Source organism: Papio anubis, chromosome 3 (genome assembly GCF_008728515.1).
Source record: "Papio anubis isolate 15944 chromosome 3, Panubis1.0, whole genome shotgun sequence".
Classification (NCBI taxonomy): Eukaryota; Metazoa; Chordata; class Mammalia; order Primates; family Cercopithecidae; genus Papio; species Papio anubis.
The window spans coordinates 90,985,435-91,011,796 of NC_044978.1; the positions used below are offsets into that span (position 1 = coordinate 90,985,435).

The window sequence follows — 26,362 nt, forward strand, 5'->3', positions numbered from 1 at the left end:
TTGTGAAATCATCTTAATTATAAATTAAGTAGAGATTTACTTAAAATCACTTATAGAAGTAGCCTGAGATGTAGTCCTAGATACATACATTATCATCTTATGTATCTTCCCTCCCCCTTCCAGGTTCTGATAAAACAGATGAAATCTGAAAGACCATGACAGCAGTATTTTGAAAATGACAGTATTTGAAACTAAAAAATTGTAAAACAAAGTGTTCTATCACTGCCAAGGGATAAGTTACAAATTGGTTTTTGGAACATAGTATGTACTGTGTGCTTGCTATTTAATAATTTACCAATATTAGCCTTTTTTAGTCAGACTTTTTTTTTAACCTATGACTCTTTAGGAAATAGTTTTAGTTATAATAGTACAAAAAAGCATTTTCATAAGCTTAATTTCTTTCCCCGTCCCACTTTCTCAGTCAGAAGACTTTAGTGACTTGGAGTTGTGTGCTTTATAAGTGTATTCCTCAGAGGACCTAACATTAATAAGATTTTAGCAATCATTAAAATATGTCTAAACACTGTTATCAATATTAAAATAGCACTATTTATTGAATTTAATATGTGACGACCACTCTGCTGACCTATGTATGCTTCCCTCATTCAATCTATTTAAAAATTTTGGGGAAGAAGCAGAGTTTATCTTCCAAAGTCACCATTGTTGACAGACAGAGCTGGGATTCCATGGTTTCTTTCTTCAAAAAGCTAAGTTCTTTGCCTAACAGCAGCTTAGCTCCTGAGTTAGGGAATGAAAGCAGGAATGAAAGTGACCAGAGTTTCCGCTACTCAGCTTGTGGAGGAGCTTGAGTACATGAACCTCAAGTAAGCCCCTAACATCAAGGTCAGGAAAGGAGAATTTTTAGACCTTTAAAGCACAGAAATAACTGGTGAATCATGTACCACAACAGGTACCTTTAGCTTTTTCACTGTGATGCTGTATGACTTTCTAAAGTAGTCAGCATAGTTTGTAGTAAATGATTCTTATTACTGGAAGTGTACGTGGAATGTTACTGACTCACTAGTTACTTAAAAAACATAAGGCTATTAAAACATCATCTGGAATTAAAGCAGCAAATTTACCCCATCCCCCACTTTTAACCATAAAATCCTATTACCAATTTTATTTCATTAATTTATTTGCTCTTTCAATATTTTAAGAAACTAAATACATTTTAATCACATAGACAAGCAGGTAAGTAAGGCTTCTTCGACCAGGTGGGCTTATGAAATGCAAAATAAGCAAAAGGAGCATTTTTTTTTGCTCCCCACAGAGGCAGAGACATCTTTTAACCTAACTCCTGATGCATGATGGCAACAAACGCAAAATAAATGCAGGTTCACATATACTATAATTGTTGGGAGTTGAATGCATGTATTCAGTTTCACTTCTGGAAATAAAATTTAGATAACTTATTTATTACACGCTTTATTTGAGTTAAAGATAGAAAACAATATACTTTTATGTAAATTGCTATGGCAATGTAGTTTACAGTAATTCCTTTTATATATACTTCATATTATTATTTTAGACATAAGGAATAAAGCTAGTCGTATATTAAGTTAACAATAATCAGAAAATATTCTCCAAAAGAATTTCCTGAAGTGGATTGCTAGGTATAAAGCTCATAATTGTCAAGATACTTATGTTAGGGACATGAACCCAAGTCGTTAAAAATAAGATATTTGTAAAAAAGTGCTATAGAAGGTGGTGCACAAAAAACATGCACTTACACATACTTTCCGAAAGGATGTAAACTACTTTTAGGCACTGTCATCTCTTCAAATTTCCTTTACCAACGATATATAGCACAATTTTTGATGTCTAGATAGTGCTGTAGGAAGATGACTAAGGCAACCACGTGCAGAAAAGCATGTGGGTGATGCACAGAAAATATAAAGATCGCATTCCAAAAGTGAAGGTCTGCAATGACAGTTTGATCTGAAAGGTTTGGAGTGTCATGTCATTAAAAAATGAAATATATGCCACTGGAGTCATATCACAAATGGCACCTGATGTGTACACTCTACCTTTAAAATGACTTTTTAAATGGGCAGACATTTCTATGCTGTTTTATAGGTGGCTATGTGACTTCAATACTTTATAATAGCCAATCTTGAGAGCCAGCTACTTCTCTTAAACCCAAGTACAAGATATAAATATTCAAATTATGGAATGTTTAACATAGATACTCAAATGAAAAAATGACAGTCTTCAAAATTCCCCATGTTTTATCATATTGCATAGCTGAAAATTCATCTACTACTTAGTAAAAAGTGCTCTGTTCATTCAAGCAGAATTTTGCTCCAATCTCCTTCAATTTCCATCTTTCATACTGAATAGTGGATCCACAAGTTTATTGTGCACATGCATTAGACCTTAAAGAAAAAAAGCACAGTTCTAGTTGTTTTGTTAATTTTGAACTATTTCATTTACTTCAGACAACAAAGTATTTTTTATAAGACACAGTAAGCTGTTTAGTTCCCATCTTGATAGTCAAGTTTATTGGAAAAGTACAAATAGAAATGTTTCAGAATGTCTTTTATCTACCTAGCAAATACCAATTTATAATTATGTAACAGTCAGATCTAGAATGTGTACAGGCATTTTGGGAGTAATCAGAAGAGCAGTTCTTGTCTTCAAAGAGATTCAGCATGACAAATTTGAATACTGACTTAGATGATATGTTTTAATTACATCTGAAAGTTTATGTTGATCTTGATCTTCTGGCACTTCCTCTACTAGACTCCAGCCAGGGGCTCAGAACTGCTGTCTCACTCTTAATACATTACCCTATCCATTCATCTGGCAAATTATTTTCTAATAGTTTGGCATGTGTATTTATGACAAAAGTTGATTACAAATTCTACAATGAGGGAGGGTTACTAAATACAGAAAACCTGTACTAAATCATTTAATTCAGAATAGAAATTTAGATTTTAAATCAGATATATTATAACTTTCATTTTGTAACTAGTACAGATACTTGCAGACTGCTCTTAGCTATGAAAGCTGCTTGGGAAATAGCTGATCTTCCAGTTACTCCTGTTTTAATGCCTCAGTACTATACTACTTCAGGGAGAAAAAAAGTTCTAAGAAGACTGTCTTTGACCCAATTAGTGAACCAGAGATTTTATATTTTGGAGGGTAAAGAAATGAGTTAAAATTTCCAGGTTATTAAGAACATGAGGGGCTGGGGAAAGGCACTTACAATGCGGTTTTGCAGGAAATGGAATTACTGGATTGGAGAGATAGGTTGCTTGTTAGTGAACAGATATTCCTTGTCAGAAAGGCTGCAAAAAGGACTCTAAAATCCCAACTTTGAGAAAGACCCACTTTTAAGGGACAAGTAAAGAGCACTGGGAAGTGTTTGTGTAGTAGGAGAAATTCTAACCATAAGAACAGGACTGTAAAGGAGGGAAGGGGGAAGCATTCCATTCACTAGTGCTGCAACTGAAAGTGAGAGAATGCTTCTCAACAGCCTACTTGAAGGTCATATTAGCACCGGAAACTTCACGTCCAGTAGGAGAGGGGACAACAAAGATAAGGGTAATATCAGCTGTATGATTTAGAAGATGTAACATTTTCCAGAGTATCAGTTTGTAGAGAATAATTTTTTTTACTTAAATAGTATTCATCTGTCATTTGCTAACAACTTTGATTATGGAAAGAATACACAGAGCTTTAAAATACATGCAACTTAAAATAACAGGAAAAACATTAGAAATTCAACTCCTTTATAAAGTTTTTTCCTTTACTATACATTGGATATATCTTTTATACATCAAATAGGACTGCTTCCAAACTAGAAATAATTATTTTGAAAATTCTATTAATTGCTTTTTAGGTATTAACTCAAATATTTACTGTGACTTTAGGTAAAAATTGACAACTTTCTACATATGAATTTTATATAAATAAATAATTGCTACTTAAGTCAAACAAATAATTCTTCTGATAAAAATGCACCAGACTTCCTGAAACCTTACCAGAAGAAAGGTTAAATGTCACAGATTCTAACCAATGTCTATACAAAGTAACTTATGGTTTTGACTCAAAATGAACTCATTCTACCTTTGTCAAACTACTGAGGTGGAGCCTAAATACAAAGTAAGAGAAAAAATTCATATGATGTTATGAAAATGTACTAAAATCAAAAATAAACTGTTCTATTTAAAAAGCAAAAATGAAAAGCTAGAATGAATAAAACAAATCCCCAGGTACTAAACTTGTTGTCTTGTGATTAACTTGTATCTTTCAAAAGGTATATACTGCTATATAGGTGTATACTGAAATAAACTTGCATTTACTGACAGTTTCTATTGTTTTGGATCTAGTTAACCTAGATCTTATCTAGGCACTAAATAGAACCCTTTAAGATGCTGGTTGGCACTTTTTAGTGATGACAGAAGAAAGGGTAGTGATATGAATGGAATTTGAAGAGTTATGGATGACAATTTTAGGAATTTACATACTCCAGTATTTTGATATACTAGTAACTCAATGGAGGTATGAAAAGTATACAAACTACATTTGAAATGTGTTTATTTAAGAATATTCAATTTCTCTACCCTTTACTAAAATACTATAAAATGAGGCCCATATGTAGCCCAGAATATCTAAATTCTGTCTTCATATTGAAGGAGATACCCTAACAGAGGCTGATATCCTGAAACCTCTTCAGAAATACAGACAGCTCCAAAGTGAAAAATATTGTGTCCTTTTTAGGTAATGCATCTATCTTCTCATGAATGGTCTGTTTCAAAATTTTTCATAAGAGCTTACAATTAGATGAACTAAAAGAACTAAATACATATAAACATCTACCACCCTTCTATTTTAAATTCTCTAACATATGTCTATATACCTTTTTTGGAAGCACTGGTTATGATATGGGGAAAAAAGCATATGGAAGTATGATTTTGATGTAGATGGTATCATACCTAGAGTTTATTCTGGGAGGCAGTATAGCAGAATAGACAAAAGCCTATATACTCCAGAGATCAGCCTGATTTTGATTTCTATTACCCAGCTCTGCCCAAATATGTGCTGTATGACTTTGGGTAAGTAGCTTAACATCTCTGTCTGTTAAGCCTATTAATTCATTTAAAAATGGGACTATGAGTACCCATTTCATAACATTTTTGTGATAAGTAAATCAAAACGTAAAATGCATTTAGAATAGTGCCTGGTCATAGAGATATTGGCTGTTATTAAATATCTTACTAAATATTCACCAAAATAATATTCACCAAAATGTAAAAATCTGATTAAAAAAATTGTGACAAAATCAGATTAGTACAGGCATTTATCTGGGACTTAATTAGGACTAGAAAACGGCCATGTTAAACGAATCTCCTTAAAACTGGAATTAAAATTTGTGGATAATAAGGATTCCTTGTAGTCAAGGAATCTATTATTTGGGATGAAATCTGAAGGATTACTTGGGAAAACAGAGTTAAAACTCCATCAAATGCTCTGTTTTATTCACAAATCAGAAATTTTTCAGTTTTTCAATTTTTCAGTTTGATATATCTGTGGCTTGGTAAATTAATAATTTAAATGCTAAATATAAATAACTAGAAATAATCTTTAAGTGTTAAAACAATAAGGAAATGTTTAAATAAATTATGATTTATGTACTTGACTATCCATTAAAATGCTTCCAAATATTTAGAAGAGGCAAATGCTCATGAAACATAAGTACAAATATAAAACTATATACAAAGCACGATCAGTATTTTGTTTAAAAAGACTATTTTATGCTTGCCAAATGTCAGTTATTTGTATAACACCTTCAAGATATTTGCCATATTCGCACATTTACATGAAATATGGGTTACTGGTTTTGTTTGCATTGAATTAAAAATTTAAGATTATATACTTTATTTCTGAATACGAGATGCTATAGACTGTAAGACACATCATTTTATGTACCACTGAGAAAAAAATGCTACCCGGTAAGCTATGATCTGACACCAATTTTAAGACACGGTCCAACATCAGCAAGATCAATGTATATGAGAGCCAATCAAATATGGTAGCTTTTTTGGACCCTGTCTTAAGCAATAATATCCAAAAAATACAGCTTTCATTTATTCAGTGTATTTTCCAATAGGCATTAAAATAAATACCTAGTTACTAGAGTAAAAAAGATTAAAAAGTATAATCATGTAGCAAAAGTGGCATACCTACTACATGCTTATCACTGACCTATCTATAGGATCAACTATATAACTTTTAATGTCAGCTATGTAAATACAGGTGCTTTATGAAAATTACCTGTTTGTACAGCTTGCTTACATATGTGTAGTATGTGGAGCTGACTCTTAGAGAATGGGTTCGACATTGGGTATAGGCAAAATGTCCCTTGAAAATCTCTTAAAACCATTATATCAAGCATATGTGTTTTGTAATACACAGCCTGGTACAGTAAGGTTTCTGAATTACTGGACTACAGGAAAAAGCAAAAAGGAAAATCAACATGAAGCCTGGGCAATCAAACTCCTGCTTACTTGCAGAGTTTATTCCATACTGTTTTAACATTTAGCCATTATAACTTTAATATATGGGAATAAATTGGCTTAAAATTGTAAAGATTAAATTAGTGGGAGATCTCTATTATCCACTGATTAGGTTCTAAATTTAGGTTAGAGGGGAGTGAGGGAGAGGGATTGAGGTGGGACTGGTAAATACGAAAAGAAATCCAGAATGAACAAAGATACATTTTCTTTTAGGTTATTTGGTCTTATATATTCAATATGAAAGTAAATTATTAAACCTTGGATTTCAAGAAAAAATGTTTACTGAAAATAGAAACTGAAGAGATTCTTCATGAAAAACAAAAAAAATAGGTACTACTTTGAAGACACTATTATCTGAGAACTTTCCATTCCTTGAAAGAACCAGCTGTGTTGCCACTTTTCAACACTTCACAGTGTGAGATTTAACTCCACAGTCACAGTAAGTTTCAATTTTCATCCACAACAGAATATCTCAGTCGGCTTTTGAAATTCAGTGCTCACCTTTAAAGTATTTCACAGTTTTAACTCTTAATTCTAAAGTAGCATCTTCATCACATACAAAAATAGTTCGGGGATGCTGCTGGAAAGCGGAAACAGTCCACATGTGATTGACTCCTTCTTCTATTGCTTTGTACAGGGCAAATGCCTTGTGTGCCCCTGTTATGAGGATCATTACCTGAAAAATTATGAACACCAATTGGTAAAACTTGTTCCAAATGAGTAATGAGCTCTATTTTTTTTTTAAAAAACAAGGACTTCAGCACCAATATTTTTTCTGAGAGAAAAAGAAAAATACATAGCTCCACATCATAGCTCAAGGTATTTATTTTTACTTTTTAAGGTAACAAGCACAAAATGTTGCTTGTAGTTTAACAAAGCAAAACAATACCTTCTCATGGGGTATTAGTGCAAACATTATAATACCTGTAATTATTAACACAGTAAATGATGTATAAAAGAAACCTGGGACAATGAAGAAAAAAGACTGTCTTGCAAAAGCAGACTTACAAATCTATGAATAATTTATACAATGTAGAATGATACACCAAATTGCTGTAGTCTAGATAAGCAATAGATATTACGCCAGAAAAGCAAAGACTCTAAAACAATAGATAATTTGATGAGTTACCAAGAAACGCCTGAAGAGCATTTCACTGAACATGTGCTATTCAAAGTTGACTCAGAATAAAAACTGGATTTAAAGACGGATTAGGGATCTATTTAAACACAGGAACTGTCTTATAAGCACATATGACTGATATTACCCTTATAAGCTACAGAAAATCCAAGATCTTGGTCCTCAGTCCCTAACTGCCAATGAAATAATGCAATGACATGTTGCAAATGTGAATGTATGTGTCAGAATCTTGTCTTTAGCACCTTTCAGCTGGAAACTGATCCCACTTAACACCTCATCTACACATACATTTTTGTAATGTAATACATCTTTAAACATTTTTTTCCTCATTACAATTGTTTTAAAAAAGAATGTTAAAACTGCTGTAGTTCTAAAATATTTATAATAAACTTTGTATTACATATTTTGTAACTAGACCTAAAATGGGAGGAAATACTCGGCACTCTCCTTGAATTACATCAACTCCTCAAAACCAACATGAGATAAATACTATTCTTATTCATATTTTAAAGGTAAGGAAACTGAGGCATATTCTGTAACTTGCCCAGGTTTTGGTAAGATACAAACAAGCAGTTTTATTCTACAGCCCATATTCTTAGCGATTAACAATTACATTGCCTCTTGTAAAAGTTCTAACAATTAGACAATATGAGCTAAGAGTCTTTTCATTATTGAAGCACACTCTATAAAAAGGTAATGGGACAGGTGGCAAGAAATCTCAACATCAAGTATATATACTGAGAAAAAAAAAAGACAACCAAACTTTTATTGGCGAGAAAAGTAAGTACATACCTACCATTAACGTTATGAAGGGAGTGGAGTTTAGAGGAAAGAAGGCTGCTGGAAGCTTATAGGATGAAGAATTCATTATTGGTGTTTACAGCTAAAGTGTAGATAAAACAAATTGCTCTCTAAATAGACTTGATCTGTGATTAGTTATATCTGTTCTACTCTCAAGGAGATTATTTCTCACATCATGGGAAAGGACAAACTATATGGAATAATTTGGTATGCTTGTTCAAACTGCAGAATCCCTAAATTTAAAGAATCAATCTAGGTGTGGATACCAGGTGATCCTTATGTACACTAATGTTTGAGAACCAGTGCTCAGGCAGATGTTGCACTGATACAGCTTTATGCTACTTAAATGTCGCAGTAACACTATTTTAAAAGGTTATGAAAAAGCTAAAGAATAATCAACATTTAATCATCCCATAAACTGATATAAATGATTTACAAAAATTTATAACCTCATATTAAATCCTCCATATCCCTTCTTGGTTGGAATTTTTAAGTCAAATGTAATTTTTAATAAATGAGGAAATTAGCCTGGGCAGAATAGTGAGACCTTGTCACTTCCAAAAAAAAAAAAAAAAAAAAAAAAAATTGAAAAATCAGCCAGGCATGGTAGTGTGCGCCTGAAGTCCCAGCTACTTAGGAGGCTGGGGTGGGAAGATCTCTTGAGTCCAGGAGGTTGAGGCTGCTGTGAGCTGTAATCACACCACTGCACTCCTGTCTAGGCAAAAACTGACCCAAAGAAAAAAACTTAGTATTTGAGTTATTCTGTTTGTTCTAAAAATCAGCATTAAAAACTGTATTACATCTTGTTAAATGTAATGTATTACATAACTCAGTTTCATATTTTAGAAATAAGATTGCTCTAAAATCCTTTTCTCAACTTATTGACTATGAAATTTCAGTCTTTGAAAGGTCTTTTTTCATATACCTATGATTTTTAGGTTTCTCATATATTTTGATTGACAGTTTGTATCTATTTGTATGTTCAAGTTTAATTATATCAAGATAAGTTACTTATTCATCATACCTTGTCTATACTTTTTTCCTCTGAACCTGTCCAATCTGGCTACCAGAAAGGAACAGAGTTCTGGGTTTCCATATAATTTAACTACATATTACCATGAACTGACTACAATTTGTTCTGTATTCTCAAGGAAGAAAAGATAAGTTAATCTTTTCTGTATTCTTAAGGAAGAAAAGAAAAAAGATAAGTTACTTATTCATCATACCTTGTCTATACATTTTTCCTCTGAACCTGTCCGATCTGGCTACCAGGAAGGAACAAAGTTCTGCGTTTCCATATAATTTAACTACATACAACCATGAACTGACTACAATTTGTTCTGTATTCTCAAGGAAGAAAATGACAGCCCAATTTTAAAAAAACTTAAATTACACAGGGTCTGCTGTTCAGAGCTCTTCCATGCTTAAATATACCAAATGTAGAATAGTTGCAGCCCCAGCTGAGTTTCTTTTCTCCTGGAAACCAACAGGGCTCTATCATCCTACATAACATACAGTAAAAAAGCATTTAAATCATCCTGAGAGCTCCAAAAAAGATGTTGTGTAACTAGCAATGCATCATTGTCCCAACAGTCCTTTCATGAGACACTTACAATAAAAAACAAACCATGTGATCAGTTAAGATTTTAGGACCTCAAACTGGAGCAGGAACAGGCAAGTAGCACCTCAAAAGTGGTGGTGCTTAATTCTTAGTTTACAGCTTCAAAAGACTTAATTGATCCCTAAACATGTCAGTGAGATTGACAAAAGTTAGTTACTGAAAACTAGAAAACAATTTATACTGCAAAGAGAATGCAATCAAAATATCACTTATTCAGCATCATAACCCCTACAAAATATTAATACATTGACATCAAAGGAAAAACAACAAAGAACATTTAATGCTTACTTCTCTAGCATCCATCACTGTCCCCACACCAACAGTTAGAGCCATAGTTGGCACTTTTGATAAATCTCCATCAAAATATTTGGCATTTGCCAAGATGGTATCCATTGCTAGAGTCTTTAATCTTGTCCTTGATACTAAACTGGATCCAGGCTCATTGAAAGCAATATGACCATCTGGACCAATTCCTTTCAAAAGAAATATACATACATATACATGATGTAAATAGGTTTCACAAAGTTCAATGTGCGTTAAAGAACAACAACAACAAAACACTTACCTTGTTTGATTTTATACTTGAATTCCTATTACTGCATTAAAATATTTGTTTCTGTATTGATTCAACAAATGTTTCCACGTTTTCTACATGCTTAGCAATGAGCTGACATGATTCTAATAGTAAAATTAAGTATCACCTTATATTAATACATTTGATAATTTATAAAGCCCGTTCACATGCATCATAACAGATTATTAAATATTATTTAATAATCTTATGAGATGGTCAAATTAGCCATATCTATTTCCCTCATTTCCTCCACCTTTTTCTACATACAAAAGGAAATTTTGATGCTCAAGAAAAATAAATGACTTGTTCAACGTCACAACTGGGTAAATACTGAGACAGGACTCGGATCTTTCTTCTGATTCCTACCCGGACATCTTTATAGTCACACTTTAATTTACTTGGTTGTAGTCCAGATAGCGCAATAACTAGTAGACCTTTCTGTAGGATAGTTTCCTCACTTATAAAAATGTGTGGATTGGACAAGATAATGTCTAGGTGAAGAGTTTTTTTTTCTTTTTCAAACTTCTGACTATAACCCTTGTAAGAAATAACATTTGATGTTGTAATCTAGTATATATATACACATATACAACACAAACATATAAAATATAATTAAGACAAAAATTACATGAAATCATACTTACCCTTACTAGGAACCATACAAGCTGTTTTCTATTACATTGCATTTCATTAACAAAAGGAAAATGTTGCATGTAACTGGCTATATTGATTTTATGATATAATAATAGGTGACAACCAGTTTTAAAAACACTGCTTTAAAGAGACCTAGTGCCAACTCTAATATTCTAGGATTACCTCTAAAATATAGACAGGAATATGACATTCTTATTTGAAGGAAATGGAAGGTAATTCTTTTCACAAACTTAAGAATCTTTCCAATGACATACATAAATCAAGTTTTATTTATAAGTACCCTAGTAGCTAGTCACATTTCTGGCAACCTCAGACAAAAAATAAATCTGCCAATTCCTTGAGTCATTAAAATATCTTTTACATTTATATTCTGTCTTTACTTTAATGATATCTGTATTTTACTGACACTTAGCACACAATTTTAACAAAATTTATATAAAATATGACAGAGTAACCCAGTTTTGAAAAATGAAGAAATGAATACTCTATTGAAGCAGGTACAGATGCCAAAGGACAACAATTTATGAATTTTTAATAAGGAGACATAAGACCAGACCTACATGTGGTTAATATGCATTGACTGTTTCTACTATTAAGTATGTATTTGCTTATAAATATATATTAATTATAGGCATTAAATTCTCTAGATTTGTAAAAGTGTTCTGTTTCTCCTCTTAGGTATACATATCCCTAACATTTATATTTCTCTATATATGTGTAAAGAGGGAAGGATGGGATCAGGAAAATACAAGCTTCAGGAAAAAATATGAAGTCTACTAAGATCTACTACTAGTGACCTCACTGATGATTTGGGCCTTACAGAAGTGTACAGCTAGTACTGCTAAGCTGAAATTATGAGCAAAGGTTAATAATAGAGCTGGGTCAAGATATTTGCTTGTTGGCTGTAACTGTCAAAAATTGAGGTTCCGGAAATAAAATTATTTTTTTAAATGTGGCTAATTTTTATTCAGCTTTTAAGTCTAAATTAAGATATCAGCACCTCTATGAAACATCTCTAAAACTCACTGTCTGGAGTAAATGTCATTCCTGTGTTCCTACAGTTCTAAGGGTAGAGTGTACATGTACTCTTCATGAAAGTACGGGCTTTATCTTCATCACTATATTCTTACCATTTAGAACAACAAGTGACACACAGGATGCACTTATTAAATAATGGCTGGATAAATGAATGCATGGTTGCTATTCTTTGGTCAGCTCAGTATAGTTTCTTCCACCTCCCACCTTGTTCTCTTCTGCCTTGCTCCCCTCACCAGAGGGGCTGGAACAATTTTAATTTCCTATATCCCTGTTAGGTAAAGTTACTGTGGTCTAGAGACAAGCACTTGTCTCAGGCTGAACCAATCAGAATCTCTGTGTGAATCTGAATCTTGACCAGGGATACAGTAAGGAAGAAGGCATGGCGAACTGAAGTACTGGATGATAGCACTGCAAGGAGAAGATTGATGAGTTTCTACTTCTGAGATCTGAGGTTCTCTGGTTGTTTTTCCAAAGACTTGGTTGTTTCAACTTTTCCTTCAGTTGGTGAGTTAACCTAGAATCATTCCAGTTAATTTACTTTTGATGCCATTATTTCCTTTTTCTAGTAAAGCAAAGAATCCAAGCATGCAACCAAATCAGAAGGTTAACATTTTCCCCACTGTCTTATTTTTACTTTTTAAAAACACTATCACCTAGGCCGAGTGCAGTGGCTCACACCTGTAATCTTAGCACTTTGGGAGGCCAAGCAGGTGGATCACCAGAGGTCAGGAGTTCGAGACCAGCCTGGCCAACATGGCAAAACTCCATCTCCACTAAAGATACAAAAGTTAGCTGGGCATGGAGGCAGGTGCCTGTAGTCCTAGCTACTCGGGAGGCTGAGGCAGGAGGATTGCTTGAGCCTGGGAGGTGGAGGTTGTAATGAGCCAAGATCAAGCCACTGTACTCCAGCCCAGGCGACAGAACGAGACTCCATCTCAACAACAACAAAAAACCCAAGACACTACTGCCTTAAGATATTTTAAAAGTTTATATATTTAGATTTTATTGTAAAACTAGATTTTTAAAATTATTTATTTATTTATTCATTTTGAGATGGAGTTTCACTCTTGTTGCCCAGGCTGGAGTGCAATGGCATGATATCAGCTCACCGCAACCTCCACCTCCGAGTTCAAGCGATTCTCCTGCCTCAGCCTCCTGAGTAGCTGGGATTACAGACATGCGTCACCACGTCCAACTAATTTTGTATTTTTTTAGTAGAGATGGGGTTTCTCCATGTTGGTCAGGCTCGTCTCGAACTCCTGACCTCAGGTGATACGTCCACCTCGGCCTCCCAAAGTGCTGGGATTATAGGTGTGAGCCACTGGGACCAGCGCTACATTTTATTTTTAAAAATCCATGTTTGTGTATCTTATTGCTGGGGTTAAGTCAGGAATTGCATGATACACCTTTACCCTTTCTCTCAACATGTTTGCCATCAAGAGGAAGAATGAGAACATTTAAGTATGTATTTCCTTCTTTTTCTTTTCCTCTTCCCTCTAGGATAGGGAACTCTGCTCTAATTCCCTGGAATGAGCAATAGCAGATTAACATTTTTGAGCTCTTTTCATTCTACTGTTTCAATTCAAAGGGTAGGAGTGAAAAACCCCATTCTGGCTTCAAGCCCAAACTGCAATCTCTATTTCAACTTTACCTTTAATAAAGCTGATATTTTGATCCCATTTGGCACAGTTCTTAGAGTTTTTATTAACCAAACCCTGGAACAAAAGAAGGGTAGTCGTAAGACCCAGATGCCAATCCTCATCTAAAAATCCAATGATGATAAACCTAGATCAACAAATGAGATTCTTTCATGAATACATATCCAATAATAGGGCATCCCAAATAAGGAAAAGTTCAAAGAAAATGCAATAATCCTTCTCTCTGTATGCACAAGTATGTCCTTTAGATGGCACATATAAAATGTCAGGCATTGGATCATCCATGACTACAGTAAAGATGTTAATGTAAGAGGCACGGGAACTCTCTTAAAATATATTTGGGAGCGGGGAGGAGCGGAGAAAGAACTACAGGAAGCTTAAGACTAATTGGTTAAAAAACCAAATCAAATTCATTTTAGTGGTGTCAGTGATCAACATAATTACAACTTATGCAACATATATTTCAAAAGGAGAACTGAGGTGGTTTATACTGAAGAAACATAACCCCCCCCCCAAAAAAAATTAACTAAAAAGAAGTACTAAATGATTTAAAGTTATAAGGAAAGAGGAAAGTTCTACCAGACATCTTGAATAAGAGTTACAGGCTTAAACATTATTTTATGCTATGAATGCTTTCTGGAAGGCAGGCAAAGGAACAAAATCAAGTGTTCTTATCAGTGTTATTCCCCATAGTAAAATCTGTTTCCTATCTTTGAGTCTACAAGAGATTTGTCATATGCATACTTATGTAAGGTCAATAAATTAACAAGGGGAAAATAAAGTCCACAAATGAAGACATTTTCAAGCAGTCACTTAATAATGAACCTCCAACAACTAAAAGCCTTTTTTTTTTTATTATAGTAAATGAGTGAAAACTGTTTTTTATATAAGCAGTTGCAGTATGTTGTACTCCAGTAATTCTACTAGATTCTGGTGTGGAGTTTAGAAAATCTAAAGATTAGATGGTCTATACACCCCTCAGATACTCTCAAATATCTACTGTCTTAGCCTGAATATTGGAAGGTACAAATGGTTAATTATCCCCAAATTGAGCCATACGTACAAAGCAGGAGTATGCATATTTTCTAGGATTACAGAAGTAATATTAGTAAATTTTATTTAAAACAGATAACCTTCTAATTTGAAAAGCAATAGTCTAACTTGGTTTCTTGCTCCAATAAACCATTCTATTAAGAAAGTAAATGTTATTGACTCTGCTAGGTAGAAGTAAAAACTGAAAGAGAAGATTTCAATCCAGCTGGATGTCCTTAGAGGGAATTCGGTAAAAATCCCAAGGAATTCAGTAATTCTAAGGGACAATTATTTCAGCATTTACAGTTGAGAGAGAAAGAGAAGACTGAAGTAGCACTTATGGAGTACCAACTACATACCAAGCACCGTGTAAGGCATTTTATACATGTTACAACATGATTAATTCTCACAAATTTTGGAATGGTTAATATTAATCCTCTTTTACAAACGATGTACTTATACTGAACTTCAATAAACTTTCCAAGGTCACAGAGATACTAAGTGGCTAAAACAGGATACAATTTTACATCTGACTTTAAAACCAAATTTCCTCCAAAGATAATCAACTATCTCAACCATACTTGGCCACTTCAAGTATAAATTAACCTCAGTACAGCTCTATTGAAGATCAAATTCATGTAATTTTGATCAGTGTTCTATTAAGTTAATAATAAGTTATATACAGATAATTTACAGCATTAGTATTTTTAGTTGAATATTAAAGAATATGGCAAAAAAATTGATTTTAGTTTAGTTGATGTTGTACTATTCTTATAGCAATTAGCTAGCTGACTGCGATAGTTTATACTGATAGAAAACCATATTGTCTTTATAAAGAACTTCCTGTTTTTAACTGTAGATTATGTATACACACACACATATAAAAATTACAAGTGGAATTTGGCAAATTAAACATTAATTTTGGAATTTATGACAGTTATACAGCTTAACTCATATTAAGGCTGATAAGTAAAAAGTTTTACATCATTCTTAACTGATTACTCAGTAAGATGAAACAATTAAAGTGATCTACTAAAATCCACCTGTTCCTCATGCAATCATTTAAACTCTGTAATTTGATAAGTAGGTTGGCTAGAGTTTTAAAGAAATAGTAAAAAGAAACTATCATTTAGGTAAAGAAACATATTACTCATTTTGAAAGATGTGGTAAACTGTCAACTTTAAAGAGGTAGTTGTAAGAGTTTAACACGGATTGGGATGTACCTCTCAAGGCATAATGTAAATAATTCCAGCTGTCAATTTGAAGATTAAGATGGGAATTTTAAGATTATTTTCTAATGAAAATGAAGTAAAACAGGAATCAGTAGCAGAATTAAAGGGTATTATGGACAGCCACAGGTGCTCTTCACATTACACAATGAGAAGATTTCTTTTTTAAATTTAAAAATCCCTAATTCAAACACTAACAAACAGTTAATGACAAAAGGTTTTTACATACCTCCAACAAAAAGATCTATTCCTCCAGCTTCCTTTATTTTCTTTTCAAAAGCGTCACATTCTGCTTGTAAATCTGCAGCATTCCCATCAAGGATATGTGCATTATTAGGATCTATATCAATATGCTTAAAAAAGTTATTCCACATATAAGAATGGTAGCTTTCAGGATGATTTCTCGGAAGTCCTAAAGATGAAGTTAATAAAAATGTTAAGTATTCCCAGAAATAAATCTAAAGTTTATTTTTCTGTTTAAGTCATAAGTGTTATTTAATATATCTAACTTCTCTATACCATATTCAATTTAAAAGCATTTTTATGTAGAATATATGATTATATGCCCAGTATTAATCACTTTAAATGTATGCATTAATTCATAAAACATTTATGGAATACTATTATCTCATTTTATAGGTGAACAATTGAAACATAGGAATCTTTCCCAAAGGTCCCATCGTTCACAAAGGAGACAGGATTCAAACAAAGTCTAGTTCATGTGCACTTCATCACTATATTCTCAAACACACAAAATTTTAATCAATGAAACTGACTTTCATGTTAAGCTCAAAATAATCAGCCATTCAAGTGAAATGATAGCCATGTTCCTCCTCTATTCATACTATATGTGTGCAGATTATGTGGGATCACAACACTTCTTTGGCTATCATTTATGCTACCATTAAATATGTATTGCTATATTTAAATTTTAACAGAGTTTCTATACATCATAGATTTCAGGTAGGCAAGTTAACACTCAAAAATAAAAGTTTCAGGGCTACCAATATAGCTTTTGATTTGAAAAAATACTTAACTAATTACCTTTACATATACATTAGATTATCCTTACAACACTGATTTTAACTCTGCCTTAAGAAAAAAGAGAATGAGAAATGTGAGTAGACTGGCTTAAAGTTACATCACTGGTGAGTGGCAGAGCCCAGGATGAATGCAGATCTTCTGATTTCTAGTCCTTCATTCCTTCCACTATTCTGTGCTACTATCACAAAAATACAGGTTTTTATATAAACTCCCAATCTCATCTCAAAGCAGTACATTACATTTTAGAAATATATTCATACATTAATATTATATTCAAAACATAAATTCAAATATACTAATATTCTAAGACTACATTCATTTTTTTCAAAATGTAACATACCCAAATAGTATCTTTAAGTATAGCTTACCTACATATTCATCCATATTAAAGGTCTTCACATATTTAAAAGAAAGGTGTCCATTCTTATGATATTCTATTAGTTTTTTATAGCATCCTAAAGGTGTACTCCCTAAAAGACATAAAAATACCATTTTCTAACATGACTTAATAATCTATTAAAAAAACTTTTTATTAACTTTGTTTTTCTTCTTAATAATATTCTGTCGTTCCGATTAATTAGGCAATTATTAACTTAAATACATAATCAATTAACAAGTACTTAAACATTTTGGTAAACTAGAATTTGCTGAATAAAGCTGGAAATCTGTCAATAAAAATTGAAGTTTGGAAAATTATCCTTGAGTTGTTGGGTATGGGATATACTATTACAAATGCTAAGATTAGAAGCTTCTAGAGTATGTACCTGAATTTTTAAAAATCTCCCTTTCTGAAAAGAAAATCTTGAGTTCTTGCACAAATGATATATAAATAGGTCAAGTGTTGACCATTTACTGAAATCAAAAGGGAAAACAGAGCTAAATTTAAATATTGCCCCTACTTTCAAAATAGAATCTCAAACTGGCAAACACTGAGTAGGGACTTTAGCTTTACAGCTTTCTAAATGAAGCCCCTGTTTCTCATCTTTTGATAACTTCAGCATGTATCAGCTAAAATGTGTAAAGTGAGAAAAAGAAGTTATTTTTGCTTAGGACAGAACTTACAGGAAAGAGGATCTTCTAATATTTCATCTGAGTTCTTGATTCTTTTATAAAATTACAGTTTGATATGTGAAAAGATGGTGCTTCATGATATGACAGAATAAAAATAAATTAATTTAGCCACTTGATGGCCTTCATCTTTGCTTTCTAAATTTTTTTTTTTTTTTTTTTCATTTTAACTTCAAACTGAAAGGCCAGATTGCATTCTTTTTTTTTTTTTTTTTTTGAGACGGAGTCTCGCGCTGTGTCACCCAGGCTGGAGTGCAGTGGCGCGATCTCGGCTCACTGCAAGCTCCGCCTCCCAGGTTCAGGCCATTCTCCTGCCTCAGCCTCCCAGTAGCTGGGACTACAGGCGCCCGCCACCACGCCCGGCTAGTTTTTTGTATTTTTAGTAGAGACGGGGTTTCACCATGTTAGCCAGGATGGTCTCGATCTCCTGACCTCGTGATCCGCCCGCCTCGGCCTCCCAAAGTGCTGGGATTACAGGCTTGAGCCACTGCGCCCGGCCAGATTGCATTCTTATAAGAAGTTATCTGGCCCTCCCAATCCTAGTTGGAGTACTGATTCCTAGTTAACCCACCATCACAAAACAAAACAGTGCAAAACAAAAGGCTGCACAAAAAATTTCAACCCAAGTATCATACAGAAATCTGATGAAACAGTCTCTGACAAAAACAAATATAAAGAAAATTCAAGAATAGTAAAAAGACTGCCTCTCATTTGAGATGACAGAATAGACAAGGCTATAAATAAATACCACACAGGTTCACAGAACAGAAGAATAAAAGATTTTCTAAAAGCTTAGCACATATGTTGTTTTAGATTACAATTATTAATTTAAAACTTATGTAGTAAAATTTTACATTTCTTTCTCAATACGCTATAGCCCACTAACATGAAACCTGCCTAAAAGATGGATAAATATGCTTTCCCTCTTCCTTTCTGGAAGGATAAATGAATCTCTTCTCTCTTTTAGTGTCAAGAGACGAGTTATAGGATTCTGTCAATTAAAGGATATATGAATAAAAAGGTGATCTGTCACAACTGAGGTGACAAAAAAAATCATTTTCTATTTTGTAATCAATGTGGCTAAAAGACTGAAGAAAAAAGAACTGGTTAAAGCAACTTAATTTTAATATTTGCTTTGTAATAGTCATTACTAACACAATTTAGCAAGTACCTACTATGATTTATATAAAACAAAGATTAAGACATTTTCTTTCCTGTAAGAACTCACAATATAACGATAAGCAAGTACAAAATAGCGATAACACAGGAAAAACGCTATAATCTAAAAGAAGTCTGAGTATTGTAGAACATCAAATAAAAAAGACTACAATCTTGCTAGTTGGAAGAACAATAAAAGAAAATGGCATTTCAATTCAGTCTTGACGAAGGGATACAATTTCGACAAAGAGGAAACTAACTCAGAGCAGAGCAAAGATGGAGCCGGAGATTCAATGATGACATCTGTCTACCATGTGGCTAGATGCTGTGCTAATGTTTTTATATATTACCTCACATAAAGCTCACAACCTGGAGAAACTGGCATTATCTTTCCTATTTTGAAGACAGAATAACTGGGTCAAAAAGATTAAGGAATTTGCCAAATATCATATGGCTGTGAAACCAGGGATTCAAATCTAGATACGTCTGGTGCCAGAGCTCATATAGATTCCATTAAATAACATGCGAGGAATATGAGTGAAAGCAAAGCAAAGCAGCCGGCAAGTTCAAGCCCTATTCTTGAACTGCAAGCAGTCAAATCTACCTAGCCCAGTTCTGGGTAAGGAAATGGTGGGAATAAGTTTTGGGAAGCAGATCAGGCTCACAGCATACGGGCTTTAAATGTCACCCTCATTAAGATCACGTGAGTAAATATAAAATTGAACAGATACTGCCCAGAAATTGAGCTTGATGGGGAGATAATTACAATACAGCCTGGTACTAGCAATTACCGACATGTATGTTCAAGTCTCAAAAGCAGTGGTGGAAGGGGACATAATTAACCTTGTCAATGGTCAATGAAGGAGAGTAATGGAAAATTTCAACAAGGTTTTCCAGAGATACTCCCTTGGCAGATATATTACTAGCAGTTATGCTATTCAAAATAAAGCAAAGCTGTAGATCTAAATACACAAAAAGATGTTTAGCACTGCTGGTATTTAAGACTCTCTAAGTCTTTTTGTCCCCATTCAAATTACTGTTTTTTCTGCATCGTAATTAACACAATGTCATTAACAGAGGTAGGCGGAGTGCAACTAAGGATAACAGCATAGAAACTATACAGAAACCACATTCAACCCCAAGGGCTCACATATCAGAACTGAGGGTGCTGGGGGTGTAGTACTGGTGTGTCCAGTGAAAAAAGTCACCTTTGCCATTCTCACCAAGATCTACTGCCCTGGACCAAAAGAGAAAAAGCAAAACAAAACAATCAGCTTGAAGAGTACCATTCATGGAAATTACTCAAGTGGAAAAAAATTACAATTGTAGTTTTTATGTAATTAGCATGTATGAGGGGAGGAGCTGGAGAAAATAGTCTGTTTAAATAAAACACAGAAACTATAAATTTATAGACTATTTACAGTATACAAGGGACTTACACATACACTTAGCTGACTCTCAAAACAGCATCTTAAGTTATTATCCATATTTTTCTTATAGGTAAGGAAACCAAGGCTCAGGGGTATAGAACAAATGCCTTGTAGTCAATAAGGAGCAACTTTAGTTCCAGGTCTAATACTCTTTGTGAAAATCATGGGTCAAATAAAGTGCCATGAGATCAAATGATACCACCTGGTTGTTTTTTAAGAGCATGGTTAATGGAAAACTTAATTCAATAAAATATGTAATTAATGCTTCTCCTTAAACTGTGATGAAGACATATTTTTCACTTGTAATATATCTATAATAGAAGCAACATAAATAGTAAAAGGCTAATAAGCATTACATAATATATAACTTCTATATTAATAAGGATTTATAAGGCAGGTGAAGTTAAATTAAGAGGCAACAGTACATAACTTAGGTACCTCTTAATGATTAATAAGAAAGCCAATTAACTAAAAACTGGTATGAATGGTAAAAGCAATGCTCCCCAAAACAAAGGACTACTAGAAAAATGTACAAAAAATATGAACAACACTTAAGTTACAATATATCCTATTGCATTTTGGAGTGATAGGTGAGACTAAACTTTGGCACAAGACCTAGTAACACACTATAGACAGTAGATTTTTATATACATGCATTTTTCTGGCCTTTTATACTACGATGTTCAATTAGTGATATGGCAAAAATGAATGAGAAAAGTATCTTACTAAGAGAAACCCTTCAATTCCACCAGAATTAAATTTGGGTAACATCAGAATATAAAATGGAAAAAGTAGTTAATTACCTGTTGGTAAACCCAGTGTAAAGTATCTGTCCTGTCCAGGTTTGAACTGAATGATGCGATTACAGATGTACTTGGCTGCCCATTCACTAGCCAAGTCATAGTTATCAAGAATTACAAGCCTCATTATGGCGACGCAGAGCTTCCAGAAACAGAAGTTCAAACCTGAGAAAAGTCCATTTTAGAACACTTTATATAATAAAGAGATAATTTAAATTTAATAACTTTTTAAAAGATGTAACTAATAGAGCACTGAAACAGCAGAATATATTGATGATTTTTAAAAGTGCATTACTGAAGAAGGATATGCACATATACAATCTGAATTTTAAAAATAGTAATAATAGCTGTTCTCTTTTGAGCAGACACGGAGTTTAAGGCAGTGGGCTAGGTCATTTAAAAGTACAGTTAGCCTTCTGTGGATTCCATATTCGAGGACTCAACCAACCAAGAACTGAAAATATTCAGGGGAAAAAGATGTTTGCATCTGTATTAAACAGGTACAGACTTTTTTTTTTTCTCGTCATTATTCCCTAAACAATACCGTATAACAACTATTTACACAGCATTTACATTGTATTAGGTATTATAAGTAATCTAGAGATAAAGTATATGGGAGTATGTGTGCAGGTGATATGCAAGTGCTATGCCATATAATTTGAGGGACTTAAGCATCTGTGGATTTTGGTATCTGAAGGGGGATCCTAGAATCAATCCCTAACAGATACCAACAGACACCACCCACAGATACCAGGGACAAGTGTACATATTTTAATCCTTACAGCCATCTTGTGAAGTAAATAAAATGCCCAGTTGTAGATGAGGAAATGGACTCACATGATTTGACTAAGGTCACACAGGTAGTAAGCAACAAGGTCAGAATTCAAATTGTAACAATGGGATCACACTAGACATGTTATTTTTAATAAGAGAATTCAACAGAAGAAAAAGAAAACAAAGTGAACTAAATAAACTGATCTCTGGAGGAGAAATTTCTTCACAGAAAGCAATTTTAGTTCCTCAAAAATTGTTCTAAAGAAAATTATACGTATATTAAGAGATCAGTCACTTAAAAGCTACACGATTCCATTTTACACAATGTAGGTTAATACCATGAAAGATGTGGAAATCAGCATTCTTACAGTAACTCACAGTTTCTGATATCTGTAAGACATATTGTTTTCCTTTTTTTAAAAAAAATGGTATAAATTTAAGGGGTACAAATGCAATTTCGTTACATGGATATATTGTTTAGTGACTAGGTCTGGGGTTTTCATGTATCTATCACCTGAATAATGTACACTGATCCTAGCAATTTATCATCATCTACCCACTCCTACTCCCCAACCCTTCTGAGCCTCCAATGTCTATCAGTCTGCTTTCCATCAACCACGTGTATACATTATTTAACTCCCACTTATAAATGAGAACATGCGGTATTTTTCTTTCTGTTTTGGAGTTGTTTCACTTAAGATGATGGCCTCCAGTTCCACTCATGTTACTGCAAAGGACACGATTTCATTTTCAACGGCTGAATTTCACGGTGTATATATACCACATTTTCTTTATCCAATCATTCATTGACCGACACTCAGGTTGATTTCTTATCTTTGCTAATGTTGTTAATGGAAGGAAGGCCATAAGCGTGAGGTGTCCAAGTCCTTGGTATTTTGAACAAAGAACTGCACAAAAGGAAGGAAACACAGGAATGAAGCAGCGAAAGCAGGGATACTGAAGCAAGAAAAGCACTCCATGGGGTGGGAGTGGGCCCAAGCAAGCAGCTCAAGGGTCCGGGTTACAAAGTTTTCTGGGTTTTAAGTACTCCTTTTGAGGTCCCTTATCGGTTACACCTTATCTGCATGAAGGATTTGGTCCGTGGCTAATTAAAGGCTGAGGTGAATTGGCTCCCTATGAAGATGAAGGGATGGCCCATGCTCAGTCCACGGCCAATCCAAGGCACATTCCCCTTCCACCTGAGAGGTGGCGGAAGGCAGATTGTAGGGAGAGTAGCCTTTGGTCCTTTGCTACTTGGGTATGGGGAGATGGGTTTTTTCCTTTTGGTTTAGCTTTAAGAAGTTTCCGTTAATTGGTTAACTGGCTTTAGGTTCCCTGCCCCCAGACGCAGGTGCTTTCTCTTTCAGGAAGTCAGCACAAATTGGCCTTAGATTTCCTGCCCCTAGACCTTGGTGTTTTCCCTTGATTCAGCTTTAGGAAGTCAGCACGAATTGGCCTTAAGTTCCCCGCCTCCAGACCCTATTCTACTGCCTCGCTGTCAATAGTGCTGAGATAAAAATGAGTGTGGCTATCTTTTTGATATAATGAATTATTTTCCTTTGGGTACATACCCAGTAGTGAGATTGCCAAATAGTAGTTCTATTTTTAGTTCTTTGAGAAATCTTCATACATTCTTTTCTACAGAAGTGGAACGGACATTACCACCAATAGCTTATAAACGTCCCCTTATAACATTTACTCAACATTCTATAACAATTCCCATAATCCTTAGATTTTTAATTCTTAGTTTTATATTTAAATGCATCAGTCACCAATACGAAGCTTTTTATAACATGGTTTCGGCATTTCTGACTTTTGTACCCACACACTTTACATAGAGTAATAAGTCAAATTTTCTAAATTAATGAGATTAAAGTTCTTATTAAAATAAATGTATGGAATCTAAATGTCTTTAAGAAGATAACAGTTTCGAATTCCGACACACAACAAAATATTATGGTCACCATGATCTAGAATTCTGGCCCAATAACAATTATTTATTTACAGAAAATAAATTACATAGTAAATCATAAATTCAGTACAACAAATGGACTCAGCCTCCACTTAAATGTATCCATAATCTAATGTCAAAAACAATTTTAGACTTAAAGCAAAGAATCAGAAACAATTATTGGCTGTCATGACCATCAAAAGATACATTTACTTCTAACAAGACTATATGGCAAGCTGATTGTTAATAAAATGGGGGGAAAAAAAGTAAGGTAAGGAGGACGAGAAGCATTAGAGCTTTCCAATGTCTTCTGCGTCCTGGGCATGTTATTTTTCTCAGTTCAACACACATTTGAAGACCTATTATGTACTAAGCACTGCTAGGTTCTGTAGACACAAAAATGATTAAGAACTCTATTGTCAAAGTGCTTAGAATCACTTAATTGTCTCTGAGATTGAAATTATTATTCTCACTCTTCAGATACAGAAAACTGCAACTCCAAGAAGTTTATTGCTGACGTTAAAAAGTGGCCCAGTGAGCTGACTTTAAAACCAAGTGTATCGGACTCAAAGGCCCATATGCCACAGATGTCTTATAGGTTGAGAATCACTTAGGATGCTAGCTAAAAATATAGATTCGCAGGTCCCTCTCCCTAGACACAGTGTTTCAAAGATCTGGAAGTCCAAGGAATCTCTGCTTTTGCAAATTATCACAGGTGATATTCATAATCAGGTGAAATTTGTTAAGAACACCACACACCTCACCGAAACGAAGTTCAAGCAAGTCTCTCAGACCAAAGTACAGGCAACTTGTTGTTTTATTAAACTCTCTGGAGGGCGCAGAGTCATCTCCAAAAGTCCCAAATGAATCCCTTCACCCAGAAGAAAGAAGAATTTCTTCACATTTATTTAAGTTTTTAAGATTTGACTTTTCCAGTTTTTGCCAATCCTCAGAGATCCAAACTACTATGGCCTTATGCAATTCCCTGGCATCACGACAAGACAGCATCAAAAAACAACAGAGCACCACCCTTTCCCTCGTCTTCCTTCAGGTGCTGATTCATTTTGGATGTGCATCGCTAGGAAAAAGGGCTGCTGAATATAAAATCGCAAAACTTCAAAGCTGGATCGCAACTTCCACACCCGTGAAGTTACACAACTAGTTAATGGCGGGGCCAGAACCAGAATCTACACTTGCAGAACCTCTGCTCCGAGCTTTTCCTTACTTAACCTGACCTGACCTCAAAGGGTAAGGGTGGCCTGGCCGCGCGTGTGGGACCGACCCGAGGAGGGACCAGAGACAGTAGAGAAGGCTGTGGTTCCAGCCCGGGAGGCGGGGACTGCAAATACCCTCAGCCGCGGTTTTGCCTGGCCCTCACTCGGCAAACGACAGCGAATGCAAATGAGGATGACTGTTAGGAATTTTAAACAAGTGTAGGGAGAGGTGTCAGGAGGAAGCCGCGAGAGAGGAGAGGACAGGGACGCCTCCTCCCGTAGATACAAATCCTGAGAGGACAACCAGGTCCGCGAGGGGCAGGACGGGAGACCCCACGCGCCCCCAGCCTCGAGGTTCCTGAGACCCCATTCTGACCGGCCCAGCGTCCCCGTCTCGGCACAAAGCCCGCACAGGGCGAAGTCGCCGTTGGGTCCCCCGGCCCGAGTCCCCTTCTGGCGTTCCCCCCGTCCCCCCGTCCCCCCGCCTCTAAACTTACCGGCAGACCCAATGGATCTTCCGACGCTGGAACAGCCGGAACAAGCAACACCCAACCACCCACGAGCGACCCCGGCGGACCAGTGGAGCGCGAATCCCACGGACCCGGATGCAGATAAAGGCGCAGGAAGGAACCGCGGCGCGGCGGGCAGGCGCT

General features: G+C 34.7%; 1 protein-coding gene across 4 annotated transcripts; it reads right to left on the reverse strand.

The window, feature by feature from the left end:
- Window positions 1-1,113: 1,113 nt before the first annotated feature.
- Window positions 1,114-26,362, reverse strand: GNPDA2 (glucosamine-6-phosphate deaminase 2). Of its 4 annotated transcripts, none has more exons than XM_009206774.4 (7): window positions 26,207-26,337; window positions 21,774-21,935; window positions 17,683-17,784; window positions 16,500-16,682; window positions 10,373-10,557; window positions 7,026-7,200; window positions 1,114-2,378 (listed from the first exon to the last, which is right to left on the reverse strand). In XM_009206774.4, the coding sequence occupies exons 2-7, from the start codon at window positions 21,895-21,897 to the stop codon at window positions 2,317-2,319; spliced, it is 831 nt and encodes a 276-aa protein (XP_009205038.2). In that variant the 5' UTR covers window positions 21,898-21,935; window positions 26,207-26,337; the 3' UTR covers window positions 1,114-2,316. The 4 variants fall into 4 exon arrangements, with proteins under 4 accessions (XP_009205038.2, XP_021794338.1, XP_017814159.1 ...); XM_021938646.2 differs by lacking the exon at window positions 26,207-26,337 and adding an exon at window positions 20,749-20,777 and having other exon boundaries at window positions 21,774-21,887; XM_017958670.3 differs by lacking the exon at window positions 26,207-26,337 and adding an exon at window positions 20,691-20,777 and having other exon boundaries at window positions 21,774-21,887.